This window comes from Melospiza georgiana, chromosome 5 (assembly GCF_028018845.1).
Source record: "Melospiza georgiana isolate bMelGeo1 chromosome 5, bMelGeo1.pri, whole genome shotgun sequence".
Lineage (NCBI taxonomy): Eukaryota > Metazoa > Chordata > Aves > Passeriformes > Passerellidae > Melospiza > Melospiza georgiana.
In genome coordinates, this window is record NC_080434.1 from 25,108,066 (window position 1) to 25,123,710 (window position 15,645).

Sequence of the window (15,645 nt, forward strand, 5' to 3'; positions counted from 1 at the left end):
GCATGGCGGCTTTCTCCACGGCAAGCAGAGAAGGTTCAGCTTGTCAGCAATTGCACTGCTGAAGCAGGGAGAACTGAGATTTTTCTGTCAGAAATTCACACTCATGTCTAAAATTAATGTCAGTTTGTGTAGTTGAGGCACAGTGTCAGAGAAGATAAAGCCCATCTGCTGATAGTGAAGGACTTCTTTTGGCAAGGTATTTTTAGTGACAATTTAGCTACTTAAGCATAGTATCTCCTACTCCATAACTGAAGTTTTTTAACAGTTGAATAAATCATGCTTCTTGGCCACTTTCCAGATATGTAGACTTCATTTTAATTCTCTTAATCTCATTCTGTTTTTCTACATATCCTCTGTAATGTATCCCATCTCCTAAACCTTCAACCCTTATTGCTTTTATCTTATCCAGCACTTCCCCTGCTTCCTTACTTGCTGTTTGACAAACTGCATTGGTGTTTTTCTAAGGAAGATTATCTTGTCCTTTCTGTATTTCTAATGAATAGAAAGGAAATAAACGGCTATTTGCATTCCTTGTATTGAAGTGTGATGTAAGATACAAGAACATGTAAAGGGCAAGGTCAAACAGCTCAAAAACAGATTTGAGATTTGTTTTCTCCCAATTTGGTTTGTTCAGATTTGTTGTGATGGAAGGCAAAGGTCACGTATATTGAGAAATACAGCCCTGGAGGAGCTACAACCATGAAGGAACAAAAATAGCTGTCTTTTCTGTCACTGGGCTAATCTGTGTAGAGTATTAACATTTTCAGTGTGGTTACTTTTGGAGGAAGTTATTGTCCATTGACCTGAATTTCAGCACCTGGAGAGACATAGCCTTAGTTAAGGCCTGCTATGTGGGCTCTGCTTGGCTCTAACAGCTTGTGCTGAAATGGAGAGGACCAGCTGGGTTCTCTCTCCTCCTCTCTGTTCTCCAGGAGCTGGGTGTCAGAGGAGCTGCTGCCCTTATCCTGTCCTTTGGTTGGCATGGTAAGACATGAGGTCCAACAGATGTAATCAGAGGATCTATTTGTACCATTATTGCAACTCTCTCTCAAGCAATCATCTCTGCATGGGGCCTCCATCATTCAAGCCCTTGTGAACTTGGTTATGTTTCATTCCAACAGAGATTGTGTTGTGACGGATTGCTCCATCCTCCCAAAAGTGGTTGGCAAATGCAGGTGTCCAGTTAAAATGCTGGAGTTAGATGCAGTTATTTATGTATGATGACTTAGTAATACGAAGGGTAACAAGAAAAGTACATTATCTTTGGATATGGAGAAAATGGTAGATTGTAGGGTAGATGTAGGTGTTTAGATGCTGAACTTGAAATAATTAAAATTTGATCTGAAGTTATGTGTGAATGTCTTACTTTGGTTTCTAGCAGCCTTGGAGCCTGCATGGATTGGGTATACAAAACTGAATTGAAAGCAGAGGGGCTGAATTAATATTTCTCAGTGAGTAATGTTGGCCTTTGGAACAATATGTGGATGGGCTTTGTTTTCAGGCAGTGCAGCCCCAATCCTGCATCAGTCTTCAAAAAAATTGCAATCCAGGATTGGGGGCAAACTGAGTACAGAATATTGTTGTTTAAACATGAATTATTGCAAATTGGAGCATGCAGCCGTAACCTTTCTTACAGGGTTCACATAGATTTTAAATACTGCATTTTCCAGCACTGCAAAGCAATTTTTCCTAAGTATTCAGTATGCTGAAGCCTTTAATGACAGTTTAAAACATCAAGTATAATATAGCAAGGCTATAAACGTTCTCATCCATAATCATATTAAATACTCATGAATATTTGAGCTCAGCAATACAGCTCAAATGCAATCACAAGGAGAGTTTTTGAAGAGCCTCTGCTTTGAAATATTTGGAGATGAGAGCAATGCACTTTGTAAGGGGATGTTAGGCTATGGACTGCCCTTTGTCCCCCTTTATGTAGGCTGCACTCCCAAAGATGTCTCCTGTCACTGTAATTTCATGATGAAAAATGGAGCTTTTGCTGAAGCAAAAGATTTTGCATATAAATGAAGCCAATCAGTAAAGCCTTTGTGGCAGCGTCACTCTGACTGCTTTGTGTTACCTGTGTTGCCTGCGTTTTGCATTTTATTAATAGTTATTATCATTCATTATGTGCTGTTGTTATATTATTATTTATTAGTGCTATTATTTGTATTAATTATTTTTATTTTGCAAGCAGTGCTGATAGAGCTGAATTACCGAGTTGACTTAGGCTAATAAATCTGATCCTAGAGAAGATAATCTGGAACAGATTTTAACAGGCTGGCAGGTGCATGCCCCAGATTTGACTCTCCAGGATTCTCCAGTATCACAGGAGCTAAAACACCTCTGCAAAATCTCAGTAGTTGTATCTGTCAATGCATTTCACCCCGATTGGTAAGGCTACAAATGATGCAGGGCACGTAAAGGAGTCACATAGACTGAGATGAACAACTGTCTCAAGTGAGCGTGGCTGTATCTTTAGCTGCTTATTAGACTGTGATCTTGCAGCAGAGTCTGCAGACATGAATGTGTGCCTGTTTCAGCTGCATCAGTTTGTGGACTGGTGTGTCAGGACAAATCCCTTTCATCACCTGAAGTGGATGAGTTCTGGCCACGAGGTTGGATCTGTTAGAGACACAGTGAAGTCTGCCTAGAGGCACAGAACAGACTGCCTCGAGTTGTAACCTCTATAAATTACTGCAACTCTGCTCTCAAAATCTCCACTTGTGCTTGTTGAGGGACTCATGGGCATCTGAGGTACTAATGAAAATGTTTTGCTGGGGCTGGAGAAACAAAAAATCCATGCAGTGTTTCCTGTCCTTTGAGTCCCATATTTCTGGCAGGATTCCCTGGGAGAATGATAAGGTGACTTTGTGGTGCTTCTTTACAAAAGGTAGTGTACAAGCAGCAAAAGTAGTTTATAGAGCATATAGCCCCCTGTGATTGTAAATTAGGCTTACAGTGCTGTCATTCCACGCAAGCTGCTTCTGTGGAGCCACTTGGGGAAATGGTAATGTGCATCTTTCATCTCAGACAGGGTGGGGTCAAGCACTGTTGGGAATTGGTAATGAGATGACCCTTTCACATGGAAATCTCGGCTTCTCAGTTGTGACAGGGAGCTGTCAGCACTTGCTGCCTGGGGAAATCAGTTCAGTGACCTCAGTTCAGCTCATTATAGACAGATTACTGCTTCCCAGGTCCTCCTGGCCACTTGAAGCAAGTTTCCCAGGTGTGGTGGATGGTGACAGAGCCCTGTAGTGATGCCTGTCCTGTGCCACGTGCATGTTTGTATGTGTCACTGCACTGCTCTCAGTGGAGTCTGAAGGTTCACTGTCTGGAAAGCCCACTCTGCATTCAGCCTGTTAGAGCTTGTTTGCAGAGACCCGAGGTAAATTCATTTAACTAAATGCCTGAGATGTAAGGAATTCTTTTACAGTGAGTTAATCTGACCTCAGGTCACTTAGCTTCTGAGTAAAAGCTGGGACACAGAGCCTTGCTGTGGTTTAACCCTTTGAGACAAGCTTTCCTGAGCATCCCTGTGGAAAGAGACATGGACTCAGTCTGGAAAACCCAATGAACATGAGGGTGTGGTGTCTGCACGGGCAGGAGCAGCGTGGAGCTGCACTGGGTGGGCCAGCCATGCTGGCAGGACACTCTGCAGAAGTGTGAAATGCTGCAGGGTATCAGATTTTGAAATGAAGAGCTGACAGCCTGATCCGATTACCAAGTAATGTTTTAATTTTGAGAACTGCTTTTTCTGCTTTAAAATGACTTCACCACTAATTTCAGTTTTTAATATCCTGCAAAACTTGTGGTACTGATGCACTCTTGCTCTTGACCCTTCTTAACTGTGTCAGATACTCTTAATGCTGGTGCCTCACTTAGACAAGGCACATTTTTTCCAAATATTTAATGTGGACACGCTGTGCTTTGCACACAGATCATTCAGAGCATCTCTCTGGGAAGGGCAGGTGTCTGTGGAATCTAAGGGAGGGCACACTAGGGAATTTGCTCCTGCTCTGCCTGTGCTGTGTATCTGTTGATGACTTTGCAGGCCACTGTGATAACTTCAGTGGGAGTTTTCCAGTTCAAATTGCTAAGATAGATCTGAACTTATCAACACTTTTTCTGCTAGAAATAGCCATAGAAATTGCAGGTTTATGGCACCCTTCTGGTGTTTGTGGTAGGTTTCTGGTGCTGCTACTGAAGTAATTTGTACATATGTGGCTGGAAGGGGATGAAGTCCTTCTGTTGAGGATTTGTAACTGGAGTAAATTGTGTGTCTAACTCTCAAAGCATCGCAGTTGTAATGCCTAATTAACATGAAAATAGACATAAGGGAGCCATGGCTATGAACAGTTTTATACTCTGGTGTTTTAACAAGATCTTCACAAATGATCATGAAAATTTTCCAAGGATTAGGGTGTGCATTAGGAAAGTGGAAGTGTGAGAGAATATTTTCTCACAGATCTGGGTTTTTCTAGTCAGTTGAAGTTACATTTGTAGATGTCATGACTTTTCAGAATGAGAAGAGCTAAAGTAAAATGCTATTTTTTTACATGCATTTTCAGAAAAGTCTAGTCAAACTGGTAGATCATGCAGTGTGGCAGCAGATGGGGTTTACTTTGTATAAATAGGCAGGGTGGTGTGTGCTCATAATATAAACTTATCTTCAGCTCAGCATATATTTGTTGAAAGGAAAATGTCACCATGGAGAGCTCAAAGAGTGTAATAGTCCTTATCATGATCGAGGTCTAATAATAGCAATTAGAGGAGAAATATATTAGAAACTGTTAAATATGCCTGTTAATGTGGCAGAGTGGTGGCAATGAATAAAGTATGTTAAATTTCCATTAAAATAAATCACTTCATGGTCCTTTGCTTAGTTACACTCAGAGAGAGGTGTTAAAAGAAACTGAAGCCATGAGCTTTAGCCTTGTGTTTTGCATATGTGCCTCACCCTACTCATACAGAATTGTTCAGAATAGGATGTTGGATTTTTCACAGGTTTGATGTAATAAATTTTGACTGATAAGGTAGTGTGGGGAAGGGAGGGCAAGAAAGTAATGTAATTGGGCAGAAATTAAGTACTGGTTTTGTGCTTTGTGGAAACTATAGACTGGACTGTTTCTCAACCAGGTAGAATTTTTTGTATTAGCTGTTGCCAGTAGGCAACTGTTGGCTGTCATTCTCAGCAGATGTGGCTTAGGTGAAAATTCTGCTATCTGGAGTCTTTATTTTGACTTGCATGTGCTCTATTACATTTTCAGTCCTTTTCCTGGGAATGAGATTCATAGGGGTGCCCTTATTTAAGTTGTACTCTGTTCTGGAGAAACAAATCAGGAAGGTAATAGTCAGGATTTCCCTCAGCTAGCCTAGGCAGGCTTTGCAGCACACCAACACTGGAGCACATCGTTTAGCATGGCAAGAGGGGTTCCCTTCAGTCAGGACAATTGCATGGGGCTACTGCATGCATACACTTCTTCAGGCCATTTGCTAAATTTTAGTGAATATTTGACATTCTCCAAAATGAATTGGCCAGAGTGTACATGCACATCCATCAACAGAAGTTGCCCCATTTGTTCTTTATTGTGAGCCCAACTTCCACACTAAAGAAATCAATCATCTGAGACTGACACATTTTTACAGCTGCCAATATTCTACAGTGTAAAAGAATTCAATCCTTTAAAATTCAGGTCCTGCTACTCTAGCATGTATTAAATGTTGAAATAATAGCAATAAAGACTGTTCTGGAGAACACATCTTACAAAGATATGTTCTGCTGCAGTGGTTACTCTCCCTTTTGACACGTAGAAGTATGGCACGTAGAAGAAAGCATTGAGAGGGATCAGTAGCCCCTACATCAAGGCACTTTTTGATGACAAATGTCTGGGAGAATCAGCTTTCAGAGCCTTGTTGTTGAAATGCACATCTGGTCTCGATAAACTACAGTTAAAGTTTTAGGGTAGGTAGTTATTTGTAAATTTGTATTTACTCTTTGCAGTAAGCAATGGTTTACTTTCAAGTTACATCCCTGTAAAGTAGCTCAGGGGGAATTTGTTTTGTTTTGGGGGGTTTGGGTTGTGTTTTCTTCTCACATAACATCTTCTTGTCTTCAGCCAAAAGGTACTTGAAACTTTTTTTTTTGTTTTGGCTTCTCTGCTTCTTCACTCTAAATGTTTCCTGTGTTTCATTACTCCTGATCATCAGTCTCTGCTGCTTTATAAGGTCTTCAGGAAATTCACATCCATGCAGCCACTTTGTGACTTACTGAGAAGCCTGTGTCTGCTGGAAATACTGTACTATAAGTAACACTGAATGATTGCAGAAGAAGATTCTTCAGATATTGTACTTTTGTATTAAAATGGAGTTTAAGTCAATTGAGGCCAATAAAATTGTCAATAAAGTGTGCAGAAAGTTTATATTCCAGCAGATTATCATTAGATGCTTCAATGAATTATGAGCCCTGTTGCAAGTGACATGCATTTTTTGCTGCATGAGAGAGTTGTGTGAAATAGATGAGGAAACATGCAGATACATACAGTATCTTCCCTTTTCTGTATGCCTTCAAGGTCTGTGGGAAGCTGCAAAGGGGCCTGTTTCAAGAGAGAAAGAAGCCTCTTCTTCAGCAGCCAAGAAGTTGGTTATTCTCCCAGAAAATGGAGCTTAGGAACCACTTTTTGTATTAATCTTTTAGGCTCTTCTGTGAAAGGCAGCATCCATCTCCATGTTTTAGAAAGCTCTTTGAGTTATGACCGTACTTTCAAACGAAATAGTAACTCAAAATTTAGATTAAAAAAATCTGGTGTACAGCATTGGGTTATCAAGACCTTGTTTAACATTTCAGTGTTTTGCCTAGCATGTGGGATTTCCTAATTTTTTCACTTATCCTTCCTGTGTGCCTTTGAAGTTATCATGAACCAAGTTTTGGAGGAATCTGTCTCTTGAATTAACAGTTTAGAGCATCTGAATGCCTGAGCTGTCTGCGCTGTGGGTCTTGAAACCCAACTTGCAGCAGAGTTGGTGGCACCTCATTTGGTGGCAGTCTTAATTCTGTCCCTGCCTGGATTTTGTGGACAGGGTAGCTCAGCCAAGAGGTCTGGTATTTAATATTGATAAGAAGAACTGCAAACAAACTGTGATAGTTGTTAGCAACATAGGCACAGGCCTCCTTTCCAGTTCAGAGTTTCCTGTGCCTGCTATCCAGCCTGTATCCATAAATGAAATGTTACAGAGACCCTCTGCAGGACCTTTTGTATGTTGAGTCCCTGTGACACTCTGCTTTGTCATTTCTCCAATTCTAGCGTGCGCTCTGGATTTGAAGGGATGAAGGAACTGGAGATCTGCAACAAGATAATGACAAAAATGCTGGAAAATTACAATACCTTGTTTGAATTAGAAGGCTTGAAGAAGGATGAAGAAAAGCCTGTATGTGAAGAGCTAGCAAAAATAATTTTGGTAAAAGTGAGTATCTCTAATATTTCATTTTCTCACAGCAAATCAATAATTCAGGCTTATTTCAGGCTTCAATTCAGAAATCTTTTAGATAAGTGGAAGGCAGACTCTTGTAATAATGATGTGTGTTATTGATTGCAGTTTGCACATTGATTCTGCTGATAGGCTAATTTTCATTACTGGCCTGGAAGTTCATTTTATTAAACATCTTATTCTTTGTTGGCTACACATTTATTTGTGCAGGAAATATATCCACTAAAATTTAAATATTTTTAAATGAGGAGGCAGAATAATTCTAAAAAGTGTCCAGGGTTTCTGACACGGTTATAATTTATGGTATACATCAGTGACGATACACTTTGGTACTCTAGGACAGTGGTCCTAGGGCACTAAACCTCTAGGACAGAGGTTTCTAACCTTTGCCTTTGTATGAAGTCTGCCTGTCTCAAACATGCACCTGAGTTTAAAAGTCAGGTGTTCTGACTCAGCCATTTCTGGATGCACTTGAAGAGAAGCATTAAATAAGAGTCTTTGAAAAAAGTACGTTGGAGCTCTTAAAGAAAAGTGTTGTAGTTAGAGTATTACGCCTTTGGTGGGAAGAGGGCTTGTGTGTGACATCAAAGGATTCTAACATTTAAAAGCTGACAAGTAGGGCAACCAAAAGTGCATTGTTCTGGCTTGTGCTGTCTCTACCACAGGAAACAACCTCAAGTCTGTGCAGGAAAATGGTCATGAGGATGGTTTGCAGGTGCTTCATTTCTTATTGTCTGTTAACCGTGCTGATAATTACTCTCCTAAAGGGTGTGAATTCTTGAGTTTGGGAGGGTTGAACTACCGCCCATCCTTGGTAGGGTTTTACCCACTGATAAAATCACTTTAGCCTTCACTGTCTGGAATAGAAGTTGTCAGAAAATAAGTTAGGAAAATACAGTGTCTTTGACCTTGACAGAACAGGAGGTTTGGTGTGAGCCCAAGTTCTGCCATTCAGATGAAATCAGCTGATAGCATCTCTGCCTTTGTGATATATCACAGGAGGGTCTGCTGAATTGGTGTAAGTTTGGCTCAGCTGCATTTAGAAGGGTTGCTGGTTTTCTTAAGTGGTGAATCAGTGAGGAGGTGTTTTGCTGTATTTAGTTGTATTTTAGCTGTTACTAGCACTCAGCTGAAATGCCTCTGTGGAAGGAGATAGAATCACTGATAGTCTTCCAGTATCACAGTAACTTCTGGGTAGTGGAAGTGATCTGCCTGACCAGTGAGTGATTTTTAGCCACTGATGGCCACTTCAGCAACAGAACCAGGGAAAGAACATATTAAAAAAAAAAAAAAGTGCCCAGAAGAAATGCTTCAGATGTATTTCCTTCTCCTTCAAGCCTCAGCCAGTTCCAGAAGTCAAGATAGTCTTTCAATTCTGAGGACTTCGTAGTAATTGGGATTGCACTAAGGTGAAGATCCGGGAAATTTCCCACAGGTGTTGGGAGATACAAGCTATCAAATTACATGGTGACAACCAGAATTACTCCAACAAAATACACTGAGATAAAATTATTCAAGCAAGATGGGAAGTGTTGCCCATTGCATTGCCTCAGGAGACAGGTGATTGCCTGAGAGAGCTGTGCCTAAATACAAGGGCTCACATTGTGTTTGCATCTTTGGACGTTGTTGATATTTTCCAAATTCTGCTGGCAACCAGCTGCAAAAAATTGACCTTGTTTGTTGTCAATCTAATTTGGGTGGGAAGTTTCTAGTTTAATCAGGGCACATACTCAAATACAAGAAGTACAATCATCTAACTTCATGTAGCAAAGGTACAAAGAAGGTTTTTTGAAATTTGTCAGGCGGCTCTATGAAGGGACGTTTCATATTATTCTCAAAGATTAAATTTTTTGTATCCTAGCAAATATCCCCCATCCTAGTCAATTTGTATAATAAACTAGAGATAGTACACTTGAAGAGAAAACCAAGTGATGATGAGATTCAGTAGAGAAAAATGATTGCCAGATTGCTAATGCATGAACCATTACATACAGTAGAAGCTGTCTGTGTTGTACAGGAGCAAATGCCTCAGAGAATTATTTGTCATGAACTGTGTCACAGTGTCCAGAAAACAGCAAGCTGTTTGTAGGCAAAGTTACTGCTTCTGGAATAGCCACTGATGTATCTACAGGTAGGTGGATAGAAATTTTCCAAATAATCCTGTTGTAAGCAGTGAAGAATGTAAGATGCTCAGGACATTGCTCTCCAAAACTGAAGCCCTGTTGCTTTTAAGGATGTTGCATTGAAGCTTGAACCATGGTGGGATAGGGGAGTGAATGGCAAGGAAAGTGAAGAAACTGTGGACTTGCCCTTTACCAAACTCATCTGCATTTATTTAAGTGGCTTTTTTACCTTCTGTTTTGGGAACAGCAATAGGGTGAGGAGAATTTTAGATGACCTCACTCACTTCCTTGTTGTCCTTCCTTTCCCTCACATCCCTCACTGCATTGCCAGCACTTCACCCTGAGTCACTACACTGCTTCCTTTCCTGTGATTGCTTTCACTCTCACTCCTTCCTCACTTTTCCATGTTTACATTTTTCTCTGAATTCCCACAGCCCTGTCCCACTATTCTTGCTGTCAAATGAAAACAAGAATATGTGGATCATTAGGTGAAGTCATGGAAACATCAAGCTTCTCTTGGAGTTGTGTACTGGAAAGGAAAAACAGCTCCAGTGGAGCAAGTTGCATCTTGTTTACTGTGTTGGTCATATCTAGGGGAAATCCACAATGCTACAGGCTTCCAGGAGGAGCAAGAGCATTTGAATCAGGCACAGACTGTGGCAGATTAAAGAAAGTATGTTTTAAGGAGGCAGAAAATTAATTAGTTTTAGAGATGGGAAAAAGAGACGTGATTTTTTTAGGGCTGTTGATAGTTGAACTACCATCCTTGTTGTGTGTGTGCACTGAGGAGGCACAGGAACACCTTAATCCCAGTTATATTTCTTCTTTCAAAGTTTGTTCAGTCATTGTGAAAGCCAACTTGTGCCAGGTAAAAGGGATTTCTTAGCTTGCTTTTTCAGTGGATCACAATTCAGAAAATAAAGCAACTGGAAGTCTCTGCAAGTTGCATTCCAGTCCCTGCTTTGTTTCCCAGGGCTGAAAAGCCTCCTCTTGCTCATTGCTTACTATTAAAATTATTTCTAATTATAATATTGTAATATTATAATTAGAAATTATGGAAAGTGTTTCTTTGGAAACACCTACATCTTTTTTAAAAGTACAATTTTAACAAAAAAGAAAATTTGTCCTAGAATAGTTTCTCTTTCATTGGGAAATTGAACTGTTAGCTTCATGACACCTTGCCTGGAAGGATTTTGTTCCACCTATTAGAATGATACCAGATGATTATCCAGTCTGGTGGCCAGCAGGTGGAAGTATAACATGTGCTTTCTTCAGAAATATAACTATATTTGGAAATGCCTTATAATAAAAGAATTCTGGGATTTGATTGACTGTTTTTTAAAATTCTGAAGTAAACTGGAGTTTGTTGGAGTTTACAGGTCTCATTTGCAGCCAGCTATTACTGCAATACTTAATCCAAGCTTTACTTCAATTTCCTAAGTCAGTAAGAGTCTCAGTCTGTTGGTCAGTAGGCTCTGCTAGTTAGAGAGAAATAGGTGAAGTGAGTTGAACATTCTGACTAGGTGCTTGCTCAGAGGTCACATTGTCAGGATTATAAATACCTGGTGTTTATTAGGCAGTGTTGTGTGTAAACAGTTAATTTTCTGATAGTACATCTGCACTGTTGTGCATTTTCACATTATAGATGTCAGGGGTTCCTAAGAAAATAATGCTTATATTTTGCTTTGGAACAGAATTCCTAGTGTGAATCCATATGATCCTGATAGGTTTTTGTGTTACTAAACTGAGTGATATCTCATGCAATGAACAGTTAGTCAGTCTTGAGTTGCAGTACTGCCAATTTTGTAATCTTCTGGAAGAAATAGGTTTACAAAACCTATGGTAACAACAGAAACGATAATTTGAACAATAAATAATAATAAATAAAATATTTAAAAGGTCTTGAATTGCTGTTTGAACTGTAGTTGTATATAGTCCTATGTTGGAGCACTAGCCAGTGGTGTATTGCTGCAACTGAAATGAATTGGGATCTTGGAATAACAGTCATTAGGCTTCTCTAATGATCAGAGATGGGCAGTGAAGGTTTTTATTTAGTTCAGGTGGCAAGGGAAATTTGGGCAGGAGAGCTACCATGAGACTTGCTCTTGGGAGATTTCTAGAATTATTCCTTCTGCTGGCTTGAGGTGAAACATGCCACCTTTAATAGCATGGTTCGTAGCTCAGTATTGTCTTCAAATAAGACATATGCTTTATTACCTAGTGATACAGGATTACAAGATCTTATTTTTTCTATTGTATTTCACCTTTTCTCTCCAATGCCTTCTTGACAGAGCACTTCTAGTTTCAAGAACCAGTCAGCTCAGAGCACATAAATATTTGCACTGGCACAGAACACTGACATTATGAGGATGTAATACTGTTCCTGGTTTGATCACATGCTTGGGACAGGAATGCAAAAACCTTTTCCCATTTCTCTCTAGCTGGGTGGTAGAATACATACCCTGTTCACCTGATGCAGAAGAAAAAGCAAGTACATTTTGAAAATTAATATAACATTAAAATAATACTAATGTAATATAACATTAAAATCAAATTCAAAGTCGGTCCTACAAAGTCAAGTAAATACATATACAGTTTTATCAGTTTGAGTATATTGTAGGTGCATTCAGATGACCTCTGAACAGGCAGGTTTCAGTCCCTGAAGAGCTGCAGAAATTGGTCCTCTGCTGATTTTTGTGAAAAGAAATAGTTTCAAAAGAACTTTTATTTTAGATGCAATTACCTCCCTGCATTTTTATCCTGTTTGTTTCCCGTCTTCTAGCCAGGGCTGCCACTTCAGAAGGGAGGATGAGTTGACAGGGTAGCTTTTTGCACTTTAACTGGCAGCACAAGTGCACGCACAGCGTTGTGCAAGCCTGCTCTGAGATTTGTGACATGCAGCAGTCCCTTGCTGCAGGTGTGGTTGCACCTCTGGGTGCTTGGTGTGTGCAAAGTGTGCGCTTCCCATCCCAGCCAGGCAAAACCCCAAAGTGCATACTTGTTTTGTCAAGAGGAATGCTCTAGCTAACTTAGCTGAAACTGGAATGCTTGCTCCTTCCCATTGAATGTTCTAAGCAAATCATTCATAATGAGGTAAGATTTGAGCCTTTTGTCCCTCAGGAGAGTTAGGAAAGGTAAGATTGTCACAAAGTTCTCTGTCTTGGCTTGGCAGGTCCCTCTGCAGCTGTTTAAAGCTCCACCTCCACTGAAAGCCACAATTTTTCAGCTGATTTCCCCTCATGAGCAAAGCTGGATGTTCACTTACAGATGGTTCTTTCCCTTCCTCAGCTGTAGCATGAGGTTTTAATCCCTTGAAAAGATCTGGGAGAAAGTTCTGAGAAGCCACCAACCCCACAAGTAATGGGCTCCCTCTAAATAAGTCGCTTTCCCTGTCACCTCAGGTTACACACTCGGCAGACACAGGAGCAGCCCCTCATTTACGTCAGGAAAAAAGGCATCCGTTTCTAATCCAGGTTACACTGCCCTGGCTAAGCCTGCAGGGTCCAGATAGTTTCCTTTATTCTTCTTTCATGTCTGGGACCATTTTAGCATCGTGTTAATGGTCAGCTTTCAGTACTGGATTAATTCTTTCCCATCAGGAGGCAGCAGGAACGGATCATTGGAAATCCTTTCCAAAGATCTGAGCAAACGTTTCCATTTTCCCCTTACTTGGGCAGGTCATGCCAGTTTGCTCCTGTGTGGACTAAGGAGCCCCCAAGAGTAGGAGTGGGTTCACGTGGGACTTGTGAAGATGGGTGAAAAGCGCATGAGGAGCAGGAGCACCTGTGGAAGTCAGTCTCCATTTTCTTGTTTAGTGTTTCTTCAGCTAGAATTCACTTTGCAGTTGTCCACCAGTGAGCAGATGGGCATGTTTATAGTAAGAGTGTATAGTGATTCAGCCAGAATGACATTTTAAGATGTGAGCTGATGGGAAATGAGCAATATGAGATTTGTCAGGGAAAGTTTATGAGCCTCCAAACCCTTCACCTATAGGAAATTCAGTTTGGAGCGAGGAGGATGGTTATGTTTAGGCTGTGATTCAGAAAGGCAAATAAAAAAGCCCTGAACAATTCCTTGTGTAATTCTGAAATGGCTTTCTAGTGTTTCTAGCTCTGCTGGCTTTGTCAGCCCTGTGTGTGTGCTATTAAATCAGTATGTTTCTGCTCTTAAAATTCACTGAAGCTTTTACAGGATTATAAATCTGTCACTTGTGGTGTTACTAAATGCAGTCCTGAATATTTACACAAATATGCTAATGCTAAACTCCGTAATAAATTATTATGCTGATTCTTCTTTCACTAGAATTTCACCAGCCATGTTTTAATTTTACCATATTATGAGAAGAAATTTGCCAAGATTCAGGACATATAAAGGAAAGACAGGCAGATAACAAATGTCTCTTTCCTTCCTGCTGTCCATACTTCTAGTTTACTGTAAATTGTTTTAATATAGCTGACATATTTTGTAGTTGAGGTGCTTAGGAATTTTGCTTTTGCTCTCTCACAGTTTTTTTTCTTGAAACAAATACTCATTGGTACTATCACTGTCCCATGATAATTCCACATAGCTAAAATGTAGGGAAAATAATATCCATATGTATATGTGTGTCCTGGTCTGTACTTGCACTTGTTTTATTTGAGATGTTTTTCATTCATTGTCTGTTATTGATTTGGGTTTGTTTGAGGTTTTTGTTGTTGTTGTTTGTTCATTTGTTTGTTTTGTTGTGGGGATTTTGGTGATTTGTTTATTTGGAGGGATATGATGTGATTTAGCAGTTGGAAGCAGTCCATCTCAGGCAGTACATCATCAGCTTTCAAAAGGGAGGCATCAATCAGCACCAAGAAGCAGGGTACAGTAAAATAAGCATGTGAGCTTCTCCAGTAGCCAGCTGTTGCTGAGCATCATTGCTGTACTCGTGGGGGGAAAAAGGAGATTACAAGAAGGTGAAAATTTTTCAGCTAAGACAAATGTCTCAGTTCCTCCTGTTTAGATTCCTCAGTGTTTATTCTGTTTCTCCTTAATTAGTCACTCAGTTAATCAGGTTACACAAAATTATCAGCATTATCCCCTCTGTATAAACCAGCAGTCACTGTTGTCTTTGTGACAAGGGCACATTGCAGGCAGGCAGAACTGACCCAAAGTAAAAAGTATAAGAGATTTTTCTGTCTGTGGCATTTAATTCTTGCTGGCCTCTGACATCAGCTTCATCTGGACAACTCTGAAGGTGAGAGATTCAGAAGGAGTCAGCACTAAATTAATTCCTTTGCCCAAATTAAGAGCAGCAAAATGCTCATTGACTTCAGTATAATTTCTATGAGTTCTTTCAAACCCCTCCTGTGAGTACTGTGAGGATCCCAGTTTGTCCAGAGGGTGATTGGTGCACCCTGCTTTGCCTGGAGCACTTTTAGTGCTCCAAAGCTTGTTGTCATAAATTTGACTCATGGCAGTCTGAGAGCAAAAGGAGCATGTGATGCATGGGACCAAATGCTCCTAAAGTCTGGATATGTACAGAAAATTGAAAATTTGAAAATCTTGAAAATCTGATGTATCCAGCAGATCCCAGCAGCATTTGACCTTAATTGCCAGCAGTGAACATCTCAGTTTCAGTCTTAAAAAGGATCTGTTCTTTGTGCACTGAGAACCTTACATGAGTAACTAGAACAATATAGACACTAGGACTCCCTAATTTACTGCAGATCAGGTATTTCTTTTGAAAGTAGCATTCCACGAATTCCATGTGTGAAAAACTTCTTTCCTTGTGAGTATTTTGATTTTTAGATCTGAAAATACAATTTAGCTTTTTCAAGACTGAGTTTAAGCAGCTGTAATGTGAGATACAGATCTGGAGAGCCTAGATTTTTCTCATATCTAGGTCACAGCTCTCTTTTAGATCATCCTTTTTCCATTTATGAATAATATTACAGTAAATAGATGAAGCAGAATCCAGTTTTCAAAACTGAAAAGTGGAATAAACTGACTGAACTGAACTGAGCTGAGCTCTGTTGTTACTAACACTTCTGTGCACATACACACA

The 15,645-nt window shown here is 40.1% G+C and overlaps 1 protein-coding gene across 1 annotated transcript in view; it reads left to right on the forward strand.

Annotated features, from left to right (window-relative positions):
- Positions 1-15,645, forward strand: part of FAM13A (family with sequence similarity 13 member A) — a 119,122-nt gene that overhangs the window by 17,198 nt on the left and 86,279 nt on the right. The window contains exon 5 of the mRNA XM_058024179.1: positions 7,305-7,464. Coding sequence (XP_057880162.1) covers positions 7,305-7,464 — 160 coding nt within the window. The remainder of the gene's footprint in view (positions 1-7,304; positions 7,465-15,645) is intronic.